At 37.5% G+C, this 19,897-nt stretch overlaps 1 protein-coding gene across 6 annotated transcripts in view; it reads right to left on the bottom strand.

The window, feature by feature from the left end:
• Nucleotides 1-19,897, bottom strand: part of DIAPH3 (diaphanous related formin 3) — a 509,936-nt gene that overhangs the window by 207,165 nt on the left and 282,874 nt on the right. For all 6 annotated transcript variants that reach the window (XM_058683514.1, XM_058683521.1, XM_058683534.1 and 3 more), the window contains one exon: nucleotides 14,625-14,754. In XM_058683514.1, coding sequence (XP_058539497.1) covers nucleotides 14,625-14,754 — 130 coding nt within the window. The remainder of the gene's footprint in view (nucleotides 1-14,624; nucleotides 14,755-19,897) is intronic.

The following is a 19,897-nucleotide window of genomic DNA, read 5'->3' as shown; positions in this document are numbered from 1 at the left end:
AACACACCATTGAACAAAACCACGTACTTAAAATACTATGTTTTACTCCACTAATCCAATTTATTATACCTACACATATTTGGGAAATACCTAGAGAAAGGACAAGTAAGTCTAAGCTTCCAATGTAACAAAAAGCACAAGGCAAACATTGGGAGGGGACACAGATTATTTCTTTTTCTTTTTTTTTTTTCCCTTGACAACTAATCCATCATTCTGTCAATCTCAGATTCTGACACCAATTGGGTAATCTTCCACTTCAATTCTGACACTAACTACCTAGAGTTAATGCGGACCCCCACAGGCTTAAGGACTCAGCTCCAGGAGACTGTCCTCACTTCAGAAGACCATCACAAGTCCCAGGGACCACCCATCACCCACGCTTCTGACTAACTAGCTATAGATTCAGGGGTTCCCGTGCCCCCCCTCCTGCTTATTTTCCATAATTTGATGTTTTACAGAATTCAAAGTACCAAACCTGCTATTACAGTTTTATTGTAAAGGACGCAATTCAGGAAGAGCCAAAGGGAAGATAAACACAAAGAACGGGGGTGGAGGGTAGTACAGAGTCTGCATGGTTTCTATGGGCATACCCCAGCACATCAATCTGTTTCCAAAACAGAAGCTTCCCCTCAGCCTCACTGCTTCAGAGTTCTTACTGAAGCTTTGTTACACAGGCATGATTGATCAAATCATTGGCCATCAGTGACTCAAGTCTATCTCTAGTCCCTTTCCCCTCCCTGGAGGTCACAGGGTAGACTGACAATTCTAACCCTGTAATCACAGACTTGTAGCCTCTGGTGACCAGTCCCCCATCCTGAAGCTGTCTAGGGTCCTCCCCCCCACATCTACCCGAGTCATCTCATTAGCATACAAAATAGGCTCTTATCACTTAAGAAATTCCAACGATTTCAGGTGCTCTATACCAGGAATCTGGAAAATGACCAAACACATATTTTTAAATATACCATATGGATATATAGAAGTGCATGCCTGGAGAGAAGGCAGAACTCCAGTACCTGTGAGGAAGTATAAAAAAAAAACAAAAAAACAAAAACAAAAAAAAGTACATTTTGATTCATGAGCTGTGTTGCTCCCAGCTGTCTAACAGCCTGGGTCGCCCTCCGAAAAGCCATCCCAATGAGTGATGAGCACTTCCCAGTGGGAGGAGAAAAAGGCTTAAGAAAGAAGCCTGTGAGCCTTTTCCAACTGTCTGTTAGCCAGCGGGTCAGCAACTATATTCTATCATTGTGATGTGGAGTTGTTCCTCACTGGCTCAACTTCCACATCAGTGAAAGGGGAAGAAGCCTATCTTCTATTTTTACTTCATGGGTATTTCATAAAAGATCAAATTGTATAACATATGATGAGGAATTTTTTTAAGAGAGTGCACTGTGCTGTGTTATTCTTAGAACTCAATAAGAAATGAAGAGCTTAAAGGCTAACATTAGTAATACTAGAATCAAAAAGTAAAGATACTCATCACCATCAGCGTCACCATTAGGCCAGAACAGTGTTGTGAAAGTCAGGCTAAAAAGAAAAGTTGCTAATTTCAAGAATACAATATTCAGAGAGTTTGGGCATATTCAAACTTTTAATGCTGATGTCATAAAGAGCAAGTCAGCGGTCTTAAGAAATGTTTCTTGCAGCTTCTCTACAGATGGAAAGCCATTATTTATGCTTTATTAGCAGTCTCTGGTTACATTATTTGTACATTATGGCTAAGAGGACTTAAGTATAAGTGACCAACTTTCACTGGTTTTTAAATAAGGACCAAAGTACACTTGCAAGAGAAAAAGATGTGAGCAAATTCTGGGCTTAAAACAAACAAACAACAACAACAAAAAAACCGTAATGTCTGGGCCATCCGATGGGTAAAACTAAAGAATATGTAAGAATTTCTTTCGTGTCTTTCTTTTTCAGCAATTCTATTTCCACAGATAATTCCTTTACACATCCTCAAACATAATTTTAACCACACTGTTCATAAGTGTCAAGTTTTTTTGAGGTCAGTGACTATATTTTTATATTAGAAATCCCAGCTACAGTGGCGTTTAATTGTACACCCTCAAAAAAGTGTTAATTTACTGGTGTCTCTGTGTGTGACCTGTATATGAATTTTATCTTTCAACACTGTCACATTCCTTGACCAAGAAATTAATCTTATTTTTTTTTATTCCTTTCCATTATTTGGAAGTAAAAACAAAAAAACGCAGCCATCATCAAACAGAGCGGACTAGATTATTTTAAGGGCAATTTCCACTTTTACATTTCACTCTATTAATATTCAATCAGATGGGATGTCTGAGTCACCTCAGATGTCATGTGCATCTGCCCCCAGGGCAACTGCCCATCTGTAATCTTCACACCCCAGTGGGTGGCAGAACCATGAATTCTGTTTCTTGTAGAGACCTGCTAGTCTTTACCCTTCCCTCTCCTGTAACCTCAGATCCAATCATGACCTCGCTGGCATTTTATTTAGCACATAGTATTTAACTTCTTGCTTGCTTGAGCACCATTCAAGTCTTCACTCTTCTCGGATCTCTGGTCTCCTTTTTTTCTTCAGTGCCTTTCCCACACTGTATGTAGGAGTTTCCAGACAAACACTAATGTAAAGATGTCCTTCCTCTGCTTAAAACCAGCCAGTAAACTGCTTTCATGACAACATCTGAGCTCCACCCACAACCTGGATTTCCTCTATTTCACGTTCCGCTACATTTTACTCTGAGAACAACATCCTGCTTCTAGTTTCCCTCCCCCATCCCTCTACATCCACCCTGTTAGGTACTGATGCTGAAAAGAACAGACTATTTGCCTTGTCACCTCAATCACTCCTACTCATACATAATAACAAGAGTCAAAAACTCTAGCTAGTCCCCTAGTGAGATGCCCTCCCCACCCATCATACCTGGTAATTATATTTATCCTTGCAATTACTACACTCCATTACTTTTATCTTTGTGTGTGCCGTCCTCTCCCAAATGACTAGGAATTCCTTGAGGGAAGATACCGTATTTTACTCGTCTTTGTATCTTCAGGTACATAATGTATTGCAGACACTCAAATATTTGCAGAAGGAATGGATTTTGGATTTAGCTTTAACCTCTTGAGGTTAATAGAGTAAACATCTAAAACCTTAAAATCCAACACACATATTGGTCTTCAAGTGCCTCGTCATTATGGTAATTATCCATTAGAGATGTTAACCATAAAAGTTAAGTCACAACTATAAATATTTAAGTTTAAAGGAATCATGAATATAAGCATTCGGCAATGCAATGGCCTCCATGATTTGCTAAGACTTCAAGTAAGAGTGTAGGAATTACATACATTTAAATAATCTTTGTAATTAAATAAAAATCATCTGTGAATAACTCCTGGAGATGCTGGTTATTATTTCATAACAAGCTTACTAAGAAATGTCACATTCATTCTTACATCTCATGATACATTCTGGGGAAACTGATTTCTTTAAAGAACGCTTAAACAACTTATTAGCATAAAACAATTCAAACATTCAACCTAAATTAACCTTCCCTTGCTCACAAACATGGCTGTTTTATGAGGGCCACAAACTAGGGGTTAAAGCAATTCCAGGCTCCCAAACAAATAACGGTGTTTTTAAAAAACCGTACGAATATTTTATAACCATGAGTTAAAATAAAAACCAAACAGTAACTTAAATGGGCAAGATGGACAAAAACCTCAGCAGCATTTTAAAAAGCTCAACATTCGGTAGGCCTGTAACAAAATCTAAGTTCTAGAATATCATTATGAAACCCATTATCATTTTGAAAAAGGCTAAAACTGAAGTAAGAGGACAGAAAAGTACAAACTCAACGTGAATCGCAGCTTGATTCATGATAGGCAAAGGTAAACCGAAAGAAGCAGTGGGAACCGAGTGACCAGTCACCCTCCCCAAGCGCTGGCCTTCCACTGTGCAGCTCATCTTCTGTCTCATTGTTCTGATTGTGAATGGGACCCCTTATAATAAATTGCCCCAACTTGCATACCTTAACTTACTATATTATATGCAATGAGAGTTTTGTGGTTATTATTATTCTTTTTCAACATCACACTGCAAGAGAACAGCCTATGTTTGTATGGAACCTGGAAAGAGGTAAGAGAGAAGAAAAGTCCTATTTGTAAGGATGAATGTAGCCAATCAAAGAGCTCCCTGGCATCAGTTCGGCTGAATGGTCCTCCTACCACACCCCTCCTTACTCTCCCTCCTCCTCCCCAACCCCCAACTCTGAGGGATAGAAGCAGCCTTGTCCTCTACAACCATGAAGAGAGTGTTAAAGGTAAATCAGCTCTTTAGAAAACAGTATTAGTGAGACCAACCTATTTAATAGATCACTATTACCTATAAAAATTTGAAAATTCAAGAAAATTCACGATGTTCAAGAACATGGTAAATATTATACAAAAAAGGTCCATCAGAGAGATGTTTGTAACAATATTCAAAGCATTCCCTCATGATAATGGTTTTGTGTGCCTGTGTATGGGAGGGGAGAGGCTACCACTTTTACTGTGTCCTCATGGCAAATATGGAGCATAGGTCGGATCATGTGCGAATTCTAAGACAAATTTTCACATATGACTAGGAGAGACCATGTAATCTCACACGTCCTGGACTGCTTATCTCTAGACTTGAAAAATTTCATTTTTCTCCCACACATCTATCTTCCACCCGAGCTCCAACTGCCTATTGAACATCTTTCCTTGATATTTAGTAGGCATCTTAAACTCACACTTTCAAATTGGAACTTGTCTTCCTCCTTGAATCCGCTTCTACATCTCAGTATGTGATTGGTGTTGTGACTCCTCTTTCTGTCATACCCAACACACCCAACCTTGGACAAAGTCTTGTTGGTTCTACCTTCAAAGTCTGAATACTTCCCACCACAGTTGCTACCTCCTCCTTCTGGTCCCAGCCAACATGCTTTCTCCCCTGGATGATTATTACAGCATCTGAGTGGTTTCACTGCTCCTGCATTGTTCTGTATTTTTTCCCTGAGCACAGAAGCCAAAGCAAGCCTTTGAAAATACAAGTCAGATGCCACCCTGCTGCTCAAAACCTTTCTAATGGCTCCCTATCTCAGAGTAAAGTCAAAATCCATCTAATGATGAATCATGTCCTATAGAATCTGTTACTTTTCTGGCCTTACCTTCTTTTATGCCTTGCTTCCTCACACGTCCCTCACATTTTTTTTCACAAAGGCCACCTTCTCTATGGGGCCTTCTCTGACCACTCAACTTTAATTGTGGGAGAAACGAAACAAAACCCTACCCTGGAATTCTAGAACTAACCATCTAACAAAATATACATGGACTTCTTCATTTGGCACATGTTCTGGAAAATGGAAACTTCAAGAGAGCAGAGACTTCTTCTGTGCCCATGGCCCTATCCAGAATCCCAAACTGTGTCTGGACAGAAGAGGCACTCGATAAATGGCTCTTCAAATAATGAATGAATCAATCTTATTTAAGCCACTGCTTCATTTCTTCCCTCTCAAAATCAAGTCTGATCTTTTCCAACACAAGTGCTTAGCACACTGTCTGCTACACAGTGAGAATTCAACAAAATTTTTGGAAAGATTCCTTTCCTTTTAGGGTCAAAATATATCCACAACTATTAATGAGCACTAGTACTTTTTCCCTTTAAATATGTAGCTTGAGGGGCGGCACCTGGGTGGCACAGTCAGTTAAGTGTCCGACTCCAGATTTTTGGCTCCATACTGGGCGTGGAGCTTGCTGGAGATTCTCTCTCTCCTTCTGCCCTATCCCCCTGCTTGCTCGCTCTCTCTCTCAAAAAAAAAAAAAAAAATTAGTTTGACAGACACCTGCTCAAAAACTGTCCTAACAGTGATAAACATATTCACATGAAAAAAGAGTCTCGTTGCTGATCAATTTTCAATCTATACTAGAAGATAACCTCTTCTGAGGGGAGAGGGGAAGGTTATCCAGAATACATTTTCTTTAGGTTTTTCTATGAATACAAATATCATTTTCGATGTTTCTAGCAACTTCTATCATTTATCATGCTACTTCATGTTTCATATGGAAATGGAAAACATTCCCAAGTAACTAATTCCTTAGTAATTCTGGGCCGGTAAATTTGTTTTTTAAACAACATGCAGACACCTCCAGAAAAAAGTAAGTCCAAGTCAAAGAGGTGCTGGACCCTAGCTATTTTTTACAGGCTTTTAATAGTAGAAGCCCTCTTTCAAAAGAAATCTTATTATCGAAGTTCAAAAGAGGAAATAAAAATAGTGACTCAGGCTGAGGCAGAAGAAGGAAAATAAAACTCATTTCCCAAATTCCATTTCTCTATTCTAGTATGTTCAACTAGCAAAATTGCATTGTGTTGTGCATGTATGATTTGTGCAGTTTCTCACATCTATATCATTTTTTAGGTTTTAGAAAAGTAAATAATATTTTAGAAAAGTAAATAATATTTTCAATAACATAAATCTATGCAATTATTAGCTTTGTATTCTAAAGCTTGCATAAGTTTCAGGCAAGACACAGTTGGGATCTGTTCAAATAATGATTCAGAATACATGTTAAAATTATGTAATTATATGACTCAGAGAGACATTTTTATCTGCATCATTAATGATAGAATAGGCAGATGTGTGTCAACAAGAAATTATCATTGAAAAATAGCAGCTAAAACTATAGCAAATATAGAGAATATTTATATTGTCCTTACATGATGCTATTCAAGCTTTGTAAGTATTTACACATGTTCACGTATAAACTCACAGCAAACCTCTGAATTAGGTACAAGTATTATCCCCATTTTATAGGTAAGAACACTGAGTCCCAGTGGGGATAAGTAACTCGTCCAAGGTTATAGCTCCAGGAATGGGCAGACGTGGGGTTTGAACACCAGGTGTCTAACCTCAGAGTCTGTGACTGTAACAAAAGCTTCTCCCATAATACAATGCCTCTATAATCTAATTGGGATCACATTTTTATTTTGCCTACTGAAATTATTTATTGGAGTTATTGTAACTCTCACTATTTGTTAATAAAAATTCCTTATATTCAGAGGCATATTATAAATTTCAGTTTTAACTGCTGTAGTATTTGCATGTGATGATGAAAGGGAAGGGTATCTCACAAGCTCATCAACAACAGCCCTTAAACACCAAAACATTTCACAACATAATGACAAACTCTTTCCATATATATGTCTATCTGTGTAACTGCACTTCACCATTTTACGATACTCAGAGATGATGGTGCTGTATCAGGGCAGCTATGGGAGTGAGGACAAGGACAACTATAGGGAGTTGAATAGTATTCCTCCCACCCCCCAAATTCATGGCCATGTAGCACTTAAGCATGTGACTTATTTGGAAATAGGATCTTTGCACAGGAAATCAGTTAAGGATCTCAAGATGAAATCACCCTGGATTTAGAGTGACCCTTAAATCAAATGACTGGGGTCTTTTTTTTTTTTTTAATGTTTATTTATATTTGGGAGAGAGAGAAAGAGAGAGCACAAGCAGGGGAGGGACAAAGAGAGAGAGGGAGACAATCCAAAGCAGGCTCCTGGCTCTGAGCTGTCAGCTCAGAGCCTGATGCAAGGCTCGCACTCACGGACCGTGAGATCATGACCTGAGCCAAAGTCGGATGCTTAACCGACTGTGCCACCCAGGTGCCCCTACTGCTGTCTTTACAAAGAAAGGTGAGAGACACAGAGGAGAAGACAAGATGAAAATGGAAGCAAGCTTGCTGGCAGCCACCAGAAGTTAAGAGAGGCCTTAGAGGGCTCCTTGCTGAAAGCCTTCAGAAGGAATCAATAGTACCAACACCTTGATTTCAGACTTCTGTATTCCTGAATAGTGAAAGAATAAATGAATATATTTCTGCTGTTTAAAGGAACTTAATATGTGGTAACTGGTTTATGGCAGCCCTATGAAGCTAATACAACTATTATGTCAAGACTTTACAAGCTGCATATAGCCTGGTTTCTGGGGAGTGGTTGGCAATTTCACCTGCAGCATCTGAGCAACCCCAGGCCTCTTCACCCAGTTGGCTACACGTCAACCGTGTGAGCAGTGACATTCAGCAGATGGCCGGAAGTGAGTTTATTGCATCCACTGCTTAGGTTTTTTCATTGTGCACAGATTTGTTTTGTTAAGCTATCCTTCAACATGCTCTCATTGTGAAATTTTCTTTCATCCACCTTGTTTATAATTTTCCACTTCATGTTGCAAAACTGAGGTGCAGTAAACACTGCTTCGCCGTCAGCAGTCTGAGAGCTCTAAGACCTTGGTTGTCACTGTTGATCCTGTCTTGTTACTTGATGTCCTGTTACTTGATGTTAGATATGGCTCATAGGTGACACTGATAGAACTGTTCGAGTAGCTATTTCAAATCTGTAGCTGGCCAAAAATCTGCAAACACTGTAAACTGTTAGTTTCTTGAAAAGATTAATGCTGTATTGATGCCACTTTCAGTCTGCTAACCTCCAAAAAGATATAGAGGTCTTCCTGATGTGTTTTTCTTCTTCATCATCATCTATCAGCCCAAGCAGCAGCCGATTCAGGAAATGTTCTCAGCTCAGTATCTCAAAAAGCAATCTTGAGCTGGAAGTACAGTTCCTCCATGCCTCGTGTTCCTCAATGTCAGTCTAAAGAATCCTTAATCCTTCTAGGGACTTTGGTCATGGTCTCTCTGCATTCCATTATGCTGCTTTTCAAAATAGTTTATATTTGCACAGAGAAACAGTGCAATACAACCTTACACGCAAGTCTCCAGTTGAAACTTTTGATGCCAACTCTATACAGACAATCCCTGGAAATAAACTGGAACAATTTAAATAAAATGCTATTATTCATCAGACAACTTGGACCTTGTGGCCCTTTTCCCAGTAGACTGTGCTCACAGTATACTATATATGTTTTTCGTATATAGGATTTCGTAAATCCTGTATTTACCTTGTGAATGGCCCAGTTATATTTCATCCTACCTTTTTATGTTAAAAGTGTTAATCTGAATATAAAATTGCACAAATACTGCCCTTTTAGGACATATATGCAAACCTGTATGTGACTTACATTTTGAAAATAAATTTGTTTTTTATTATGTTTGGCTTGTAGTGACATTAAAATTATTTTACAATTCCTAAGTATACTTATTAGATGAGTACAGATTATCAAATTAGATCATGGAGACCTAGCTACATAGGAGTCATAAAGTAGCTTCCCAGATATAACTTGTCATTTTACCGTCTATCTGCAGAGCCCTGCTACACAGGTAGGAGACCCCAAATGTTTTCACTATTTCTATAGGATGATGCAAAAAAAGGCACAACCATCCATCCACACTTCCCTTTCAGAAAAGGGTCAACAGAGAACTCAGAGTGTTACTAGCCTTTATTGGCTACTTGCTTATAATAAAATTACAACTACTCAAGTAGCAAAACAGGGGTAGGTGGTAAAGAAATATACACAGGGATACAGTGAGTAAAAACATTCTAATATACCAGTGTAAAACGCATTCTAAAATAAAATCTGAGATGCCATTGATCTAACCCTGAAATTAAATGTGAACATTCATGAATATATTTATTTAGATTGCCTCAATATTTCCTCATATATGTACTAATCTGTGTCATGTCTATTCAAAAAAGGAATTGAGGCATACTTGCAATTATGTAAAATCATGTGATAACTCATGGTTTGCACAAAAGGCTTTGATATCCCTAAATTGATTGCTAGTGAACATCTAACACAGCAGGTCTATGACTGTTTAAGTGATCTGATAAAGTAAAAAATCATTCTGTATAGGCTACTCTATTCTATAGCCAAAAACCCTCAGCAAGATAAATGTCTTAAGTTATTCTATTAGTTTGCTAGGGCCACATCACAAATGCCACACACTGGGTGGCTTAAACAACAGAAACTTATTTTCGTATAGTTCTTCAGCCCAAGACCAAGGTGTCAGTAATCTGTTTTTTTTCTGAAGCCTCTCTTCTTGGCTTGCAGATAGATGGCTACCTTCCTGCTGTCTCCTCACATGGTCTTGGGTGCATGCGAATCCCCGTTGTCTATCTGTCCAAATGTCCTCCTCTTATAAGGACACAAGTTAGATTGGATTAGGGCTGACCCTACGAGCCTCAATTTACTCATCACCTCTTTAAACCCACATTCAATCTCATTTGGAGGTACTAAGGATTAGGGCTTCCACATATGGAGACAGAATTCAGTTCCTAGTAGAATATATTTTTGTGTTCCTTATCGACAATTCGATTAAAGCAATACCCTAACATGGCTGTCTTCTCTAAATTGTTTTATTATAAATGTCCCCCCCACCATGTTCTTTCAAATTATTTCACTGTATTGACAGAAATGCACACAAATGTGTATTTTCAGAAAACTCTAATATCCTACAATTGGTTTGTAATACCAACTGAATTATTTATCTCACAAAATTATGAGGTTGTAACCTATGACTTCCATGACAGAATGGTTCCAACAAACACAATGCTATTTATGTTAATAAGTCTGTCGCACAATGAATATTTTTATGTATTTACAGTACACATGTAAGGTGTAAAATGTGATTGAATTCATAATTAATCCTGAATATTCAAAATATATACCAAACTAATAAATTTAATTGGCATTTTTAGAAGTCTATAGTACAAGGAGGTCAATGGGAGCCTTCGAAAATGCTTTCTACTTATTATAGCAGATGAATTTGAAATTCCAAACACTAGGCATTTCCAGGTGGCTGCCACCTGGAAATGAAGTGTTCTAAGTGTTCACAGTAGGTGAATAAAAGATAAACATTTGGTATTTAGTAAGCCATTTATCATAAAATGCTGGGAAGTCACAAGGCTTTGGAATTGGAGATGTATTTGATTAGACAAATATTTGGGTCAGGGCAAGGAGTTACTAGCTAAAAATCAAACAAACAGTCTTAAAAGCAGAGAAGTCAATAAAATGAAGAGGACAAAAATCAAATACAAGACATCAAAGAATGCTCCTGAAAGCTAAACACATGGAAATGGAAAAAAGTGAAAAACATTAGAAGTGGGCAATCATTAAATCCACTCTGACAATTCACTGAAGGCTGCCCTTTCTCTAGAAGCTAATTCCATCTCCAAAAGCTCCAGCAACAGTCTCCAGGCTGGACTCCTAGTTCTTAAATAAGGTCTAAGATTTTTCTGGAAAACGTATGTATTTATGCATAAGGAAAGAGTAGAGCACGCTGAAACTTAGGGGAGGCTCCCAGGAACGACCAGGAAAAAGCACCAGAGGGAAGGTGACATTTACTCTAAGTTACTCGATAAAGGAGAGAGCTAGGCAACATTGTAGGCCACAGCTGCCACTTTCCACAAATTTAACTTAAAATCCACCACACGGCTTTCAGTTGGCATGCTGAAGGCTGAAGAGAGGCAAGGTGAATGAGAAAAAGGAAATCAAAAGAAAAGGTACTAAAAGGGATTTTCTCAAGTAAATAACATTTGGGGAGAAGAAGTTAAGGCTGTAGGAATTAAGAGCCATATTTTATGCATAGTGGGGCTCAGTATTAGGCTTATAACAATGGCAATACTTAGAAGTTGCATCGAACAGGAGGTGGAAGTGAAGGGTACTGAGAATCCAAGAGGAACCCGTGGAACAGGAGCCGGGTGCCAATGAGGGAGCCTGGGTTCCACCAAGACACAGACGCTAAACCTTGGGCCAGCAGCAAGTGCACCATTTCTGACACTGAGCAATCATACAACACAGGCTTATCAAATGAATAAGTGAGTTACAGACGACTCACACGGCATTTCTAGAATTTAGACTACCTAGGGAAGAAGACAGATACATGGCAGAGGTATGAGAACCCTAAAAGAGACAGGGCTGAACAAGGTGACACTATAAACTTACCTTGGTTTTACCTTAAAACACTCCCCCAACCCACAGAGTTTTGGCATATTTTCTACTCATTAATAAAATACCATTCCAATTTAATAATGAAGCAGGTTATTGTGAAATAATCAATATAACCTTCACAGATTAGAGTCCATTAAACTTCAACTGTTTAGATAAGAGACAATGTATTCAGTCTTAAAAGTCCAGGAGGGGGAAAAAAAAAAAAGAAATATTGCAATGGTATATAGAAATACAATAATAACCCAAAATATTTTCAGCGAAATACAACAGAAAAGCTGTAAGCCATTATCTCTTAGAAAAGAAGCAGCCCTAATGAAGTAGATTTTTGAAAATTGTCATACGGGTAAGCTCATTAGTTGCAATGAAAGATCCCCCTGCTGATCCACGAGGACTTAATGGCCAGGATTTGTTATGTCTCAAAAACAAAGGTACTTTTTAATTCATGTGATAGCTCACTGAGGAGACTTCAAATATGGAAACTTTTAAATGATGATATATAATATAAAATCACTGAAATTTTCCAAAGCAAATGTAGACTCATTTCATCCAAAACTCATGTTCATTCCTATAAATTCTCATTCATTAATAGAATAATATAACCACACAAAGAAATTATGCTCAACAATCACCTATACTATATAATATCTACATCCATATCTATATCTGTATCTATATATATCTATCTCAGTGATGGTTTTTCTATTTCAAACATCGAGTTGGCTGCTCCCAGTGAAATGCATTCACACTGTCTGCTGACCTACACACATATGCACGCCTCCGCTCTAACAGATGGAAATGAGAAGCATGCAAGGCTCTAGAATGCCCCCACAGAAACACCAAAAAAGAAAACAAACAAAAGAATCTAATTACCGAGTTACAACTCTGTAAGCCCTTATCAAATTTAAATAGTTTTCAAAAGCAAAATATTAAAATATTTATAGAGAATTTCAAGTACAATCAAATGAGTCTCAAAATAGATAAATGCCATTTTAAAAACTTAATTTAGAGCAAAACTGGTAGAAAATAAACTCTGTCCTAAAAAGTACATCTGAAACAGAAGTATGTTCCAACTTACTGTTCAGTTTTAGAACCAGGAGGAAAGATGGAGAAGTGGTCAGACATGCAAACTGTTATTATCAGAACATGCTTGCATGGATTTAATTCTTGCCAAAGACCTAACGTTGATATAATGTATCAACTACTCAGCTTTCTTTTCTTCAGAAAAAGAACTTTCTCTATACTTCAAGGCATTATGCATAACTTTTTCATCTATTTCTCTTTAACTTATCATGCTTACCATTCATCAAGAACATCCACTTTCAATTCTCTTTCAGCCTGTTTACTTACATTTTATTCCAAAATTTCAGAAATCTCATTTTAGAGAAATTACCTTCTTGAATTAATAAATCAACCACTTACAGTTATTTTTAATATTTTTTTCCTCTGTGCCCTGTTGCCCTATCTCATTGTTTTATATGAGAAAATAATTTGATTATTTTCCCTTCTTAAATTCCATTTAAATGCATGCATATATACTTGGTCATTATATTCTTATACCAAGGACATTCTAAGGTAACACAAAGGCAAAGTAAGTAATTTCAGTATTGTTATATTCACATGCAAGATCAAAAAAATAAAGTGAAAAGTTTATTTTGGGTCTTAAAAATCCAGACTAATTATTTCTAACCCCCTCCCACCCTCAAAAAGCTTGCATGAGATAGATACTTTAAAGAAACCTACATCTCAGGAAACTATTTAAAGGGAGTAGAAAATGATAAAAGTGATTTTTGTTTGTTTGTTTGTTTAAGAAGAAGTATTACTAAAATATAGGGGAAAAACAAGTATCCTTAAGTTGACAAATTCCAATTTTAAGAAGGGAATAAACTGATTACAAAAATAGTCTGACGTTTCTAATGACCAGGACTCAACACAGTGAGAATAATGATATCCCATTACTTCAAATGAGTTGTCTTCCAAAAAAGGATGTACGTATAGGTATGTATACATACAAATGTGTATTCATAAACTGGTTGTTGAAGCATGTAAAATGTTTTCCACAAAATCAATGGTATATAAATAAAAACTAGATTCTTTAAGTGATCAAAAAATCGCATTCAAATCATATTATAACCAACTATTAATACCAGGTCCTATCCTGTCATGACCCTTTGCAACCTGATCTAAGTCCAGTAAGGACCAGAAGCAGGTTAGCTATCTGGGTATTACAAAGGACTGCATGGAATTGTCTCTGCTAGGACAAAGTATGCAGTCTGTCCCTTCAATGTGGATAGAGATAGATTTAGAACTTAGGCTAACTGGGGCCACTGATTACTGGGGCTTGGCCCAGACACACAATTGTCCCCAAGTGAATGACACTGAATCAAGGAAGCATCTTACCAGTAACAGTGGTGGCAGGAGGGGGGGTGGGGGGGGGAGCAGCAGAGGGTGGGGCTGGTAGGAACTCATAAGGTATAAACTACAAAATAATGTATTTTTTAATTCAGGCCTCATTTTCTAATATAAAACCATTAAACTCATAGTTCCAATAATGATAACTCATAAAATAAATGTCTTATGACATTCTATTTTTAAAATGACATACTCAGTAGTAAATCACTGTGGCAAAGTAGCAAGTGTATTCAAATAAAAGGCACTATGTTCGGTCTTTGCGTACTAACTGAAGACCCAAAGCAGTGAAATGTTTTCTATAAAATCACAAACCTTTACTAGCTTTGTCTAAATGTTCCAAATCATCCACAAAAGTCAGGATATCAGGGTACTTCTCTTCACACATTTCCACCAGAAAATGAAGTAGTGTTGTTTTCTGATCTGCGGACTTCGTGTCCTTTAGCTAAATTGGATGAGAGGGAGAAAAAAACAGTAAAAAATATTTTGATAATCTGCCTATTTATATTACATTAATACTACATTTTATAGGTAAAAGCTAAGTCAATTGTAAAATTAGTTAATTCTGTTTTTGAATTGCAAAGGTTTAAATACTTGAAAGCTACACTTTATGAATTGGTTTAAGTAACGTCATTAACGTTTGTTGGAAAGAAAGTATAAGTTTAATCTAATCTATTATGCAATTTATTATGCAGCAAATGTATGATAAATACTTAGGACAGCAGTGTAACCTGAAAGTCTATATAATAATAGTACTTAACCCCAGGCGTTAGTTTCTTTGTTTTAATTTGGCACATATTTATGGAATGCCTACTAGATACTGCAGGAGTCGGAGATACAATAACAAATAAGACACAGAGTTCCTCAAGAAGCTGTTTACTGGGGGGGGGGGGGGGAATACATACATACCTACACACACACACACACACACACACACACACACACACACACACTTACCCTGGTGTGACAAAGAGTATACTAAGAATAATCACAAAGTATGCCTAAGAGGACAGGACATCTGAACTGAACACTGGTAGACAGGAAGTTGTATGGGATTAGGAAGGGAGGAAGAAAATTCAAAAGTGCAGTATCACAAGCAGATGGAACAGCATTTTAAAAAGGCCATAGATGAAGAGGAAAATGACACATTTGAGGAGTCTGAATGACTCCAAAATAAAAGTGTGTGTTGAGGAGGATGATAGCGTAGAAAGATATAAATCTGGGAAGATCAGAAAAGACCAGAAAACAGGAGGAAGTGTATGCCATGCAAAGGAAAGAAGATTTTGATCCTTAAGAATCGGGGCGGGGGGGGGGTACTTTTTAATTAATTAACTTATTTTTAATCTTTATTTAATTTTGAGAGAGAGCACAAGCACAAGAGGGGAGGGGCAGAGAGAAAAGAAGACAGAATCTGAAGCAGGCTCCAGGCTCCTAGCTGTCAGCACGGAGCCTGATGCAGGGCTCCAACCCACGAACCATGAGATCAATTTGGAACCTGAGCTGAATTTGGATGCTTAATCAACTGAGCCACCCAGGCGCCCCAGAATTGGGAGTTTTTAAATTGGGTAAGAGATGACCAGACCTGCAGTTAGAAAGTTCCCTCTAGTGCAGTGTGGATGAAAGACGAAAAGCAAAGGTAAGAACAGAAGCAGGATGAAGAACTTTAAAATGCTGTAACAATAATTCAGTCAGGGAAAGAAGGCCTGAGCAGAGGCAGTGCCTTGGGGATGGAGATAACAGGATGGAGGGGGCATGGAAACCCAGGCAGTGCCATTAATTGGAATAAGTGGAAAGACAGACAAACAAATTTAGGTGGGGTGAGCAAAGAGAGACCAGTTTCAGTTTTGGCCAGGTTGAGTTTAAAGCTTTTAAGTGACATCCAAGTAAAAATGCCCAACAAGGATGTAGACTGATACAGGTGTAAAACAATGCTTCTCAACCTTTTTTTTGTCGTTCATTATTGCTGGCTAAGGAGCATCTTTAGACATTTTTTCTTAATTGCGTGCACTTACGAAATTTTTAAATCATCGGTATACTGTGTAACTGTTTAGGTACTGTATGTACATCTATGCTTTGCACATAAAAACAGCAAGATACTTTTGCTTCCAAAGAACCAATTTTCTCTCCCTCAAGGGTGGGTAAACTCTTGAGCATGTCTGGCTAGAACTCAGAGGAACAGACTGGACTAGGTCACCAGTTTGTGAGCCCTCAGCCCCCAAAGCTAAACAGTTGATCAAATGAATCCAAGCCAGTACACAGAATGAAAGGAAGCTGGACAGAGGCTTGAAGAGAAGACTAGAGTAGACAATTCTAATCTGAAATGGCCAAGGCATGCAACCAGAAGGGAGAAGTAATGATGCGAAAAATATAAAAAATAAATGGAAGCCAGCTCAGGTTTTGTGTAGTAACTGGGGATGGGGGTGTTGAGGGTGAATAGAAAGCAAATATGTCATGTGGTGGTGTTCCCTATAATTGAGTAATTATTCAGAGCAGATACATACGAAAGGGGGAAAATCATTTCTTTTGTACAAAGAGTTCATTTGGAGCTGGAAATTCTTGGTATACCTAGCTGTGGACAGCCCTGTTTCCCTGCTTCCTTTCCAACTTCAAATGGGGGTGGGTGTGTATGTAATTTTTTTAAAATTCTACATCACTAAATATCATATCATTATCAGACAAGTATCAAACAACTGTTAATATCTGATAGTGGAATTAGGAGAGATAAACTCTACCATCACAAATGTTAAAACACATTACTTATTAGTACAAAAATATCTTATTCCTGGAAATACAGAGCTACCCTCCCACACAACCTGAGTTTTATGATTACTCATGTGATAGATTTAAATGCTACACTGGCCTTTCAACATGCAAACCAAAAGTATGACTCCTTAAGTATGGCACCTTAAAAACTGACTGACAGGACACAATCCATTATTTGATACCTTTTTTAAAAGGAACATAAGCCACAACATCCATCTGAGTGTTTTAAAAAGCATACCTCAAAAAAGGACTTGACTAACAAGCTAGATTAATTGCCACTAACATGTGTGGATGACCTGGTAATGCTAAACAGTGCCTTTAACTAGTTACATGGTCACTGGTAAGTTACTAGAGTTCAGTTTTCACACAGATAAAATAAGAATATGGGACTGGACAGAAAAGAGAGACTCCAAATTCGTTTTCCACTCCAAAAATATTAAGTATACATTATAGCGGACTCAAGTGTTGATAGACATAGCGAAATCTAATTTTAAAAATACTAAAATAGGGGTGCCTGGGTGGCTCAGTCGGTTAAGCATCCGACTCTTGATTTTGATGCAGGTCATGACCTCATGGTTCCTAAGATTGAGCCCTCTGTTGGGCTCTATGCTGACACTGTGCAGAGCCTGCTTGGGATTCTCTCTCTTCTTCCGTCTCTGCCCTCCTCCCCCTTTGTTCTCTCTTTCTCTCTCAAAATAAATAAACTTAAAAAAAATACTAGAATAAAAATGAATTAACCTAGTTGTAATCTCAGTTCACAAGTTATTTTTGCATGCTAACGGCTGTTAGAATCTTTCAGTTTGTTTTCACATATACTGAGAATGCCAATCGGATTTATTAAATTACCTTTCAATCCGTAATTTCCTTCACACTATCATGGTTAATGGATAAGGCCAGAGTAAAAGTAGCAAAGTTTCATAAATAATTTTTCTCTTGTACAACCAAGACTTAGCATAAAAGCTGTATTTTGTTTTTGTTTTTTAAAACACCTTAATAATAAACTCTTCTCTCCCCCTCCCCCCTGGCAGCAATGACTGCCTTGGGAATAGCATCCCTTCTGTGGACTCTCAGCTCCCCACTGCTGCCGGTTACACCCCTCCCCATTCAACCATGTTCCTTTCCCGTGAAACTAGATACACGGCCTGTGTAGAATGTTGATTAGCACAAGCACCATCTACCTCTGTAATTTGCAAAGCCCTCAAAGAGCTTTCCAGTAAGTACTATGTATGATGCAACTAAATAGCCAGCCACTGCTAGGATTAAATGTATGAAGAAATCTCTGTGATCTAACAACAACCAATGAGATCAATCTCGATCTTTATTCATGAGCAATAAAAATTCAGAATTAGAATTCTGGAATATAGTTTATAGCATCTACCAGTTTAGTAAATGTTAAGTATACAAGTCAAACAAAAATTCAAGTTGTTCAGAGACCATCACAGAGCTAGACACTAATTTATGGGGCAGAGTGTTATTCTGGCTATATTACTGAAAACATCAACTGCTTAGCAGGTAGCGTATTGGCAACAGTCTAATATTCAAAAGTATGTCCACTGAATAGTAAATGGAAGCAAAATTCTCCCATCCTTTTAGAATCTGTATTTAACATTCGTAAGACCAAAACAATAAAATAAAATTCCTAAGTAAATAAATTTGAAATTAAACCTAATAAATGATAAGTTTAGACAAGAAACAAGGATGGCAACTGTTTGTTGATAACATATGGTGTCTCATTTACAAACTGCTATGTGGCTTTAAATTCCAGGGTGGAGAATCTTCATTCAGGTCCTAACATTCTCAGGAAAAAGTACACAAAGTTATTCTTCCTGCGTCAATTACTCTATCCCCTCCTCGACTTCTCCCCCATGTCACTTTATAAAAAAGGATGAAAAAGGGCACCTCCCAAAAGCATAAATGCACAAAATATTTATCAAAGTCTTTTTATGCACTTGCTCAATTTTTTTTTCACTTTTTGATAAACATGAACAAAAGGGGCACATTTTATTTCCACTAATTACTCCTATCATATATAATCAGCAACTGAACTAGAAGAATAAGGAAAGCTGGGGGGATGGTGCTAATTTTGTTGGAGAGAAAGAACAGTTCACTTGAGCACACTTTGTAACGCTAACTCTTGGAAAGAAAATGAAGCTAAAATATTTGCTTTAAAAATTCATTTAGGTTTAAAAACTATGCTTTATTTAAATTTTAACAGACATTGCTTGACAGGCTTCCTTTTGTTTTATTGCCAAGAGATGTATCTTGCTGATGAGTAATCATCACTGTTAAGTAGAATTTCTTATTTGTATATTGTTTCTTTGAGGTACATTTAATGCAGCATGGATGTCAAATAAACACAAAGATGGATGGAGTTTCTTCAACTGCTCTGTTCATTTCAGACAAAATAACGTTAAAAGAAGATCCTGTAATAAATCATGGCCTACTTGTCACTCTGGAGTAGAATTCCTTTGTAGCTACAATGCAGTGTTTTGGAATATTTTTAAGCCATTCAGCACAAATTCGGATGACATTTAAAGAATATTCCATTGTTTTAACCACAAGAAAAATTCCTAAAATAAAAACTGAGTATCCTTTTGGTGATCCTCAGAATCCAAAGGTCCCACACTCTTTGACTAATGATACTTAAATCTTAAGAGTATTGCCAAATCAGTAGCTCTATTTCCATTATTATGCTTCTGTTATCTAAGTATGTATCAAAACGGCACTACTGCTCTGGATGTTGGAGACATTGCTGAACACCATAAAAATGACAAAATTACGAGAATCTGTAATTGCCCCAGGAACATTCTAGAAGACCCTAATTT

Source organism: Neofelis nebulosa, chromosome 1 (assembly GCF_028018385.1).
Source record: "Neofelis nebulosa isolate mNeoNeb1 chromosome 1, mNeoNeb1.pri, whole genome shotgun sequence".
NCBI lineage: Eukaryota > Metazoa > Chordata > Mammalia > Carnivora > Felidae > Neofelis > Neofelis nebulosa.
This window is presented reverse-complemented; position numbering and strand designations above follow the sequence as displayed.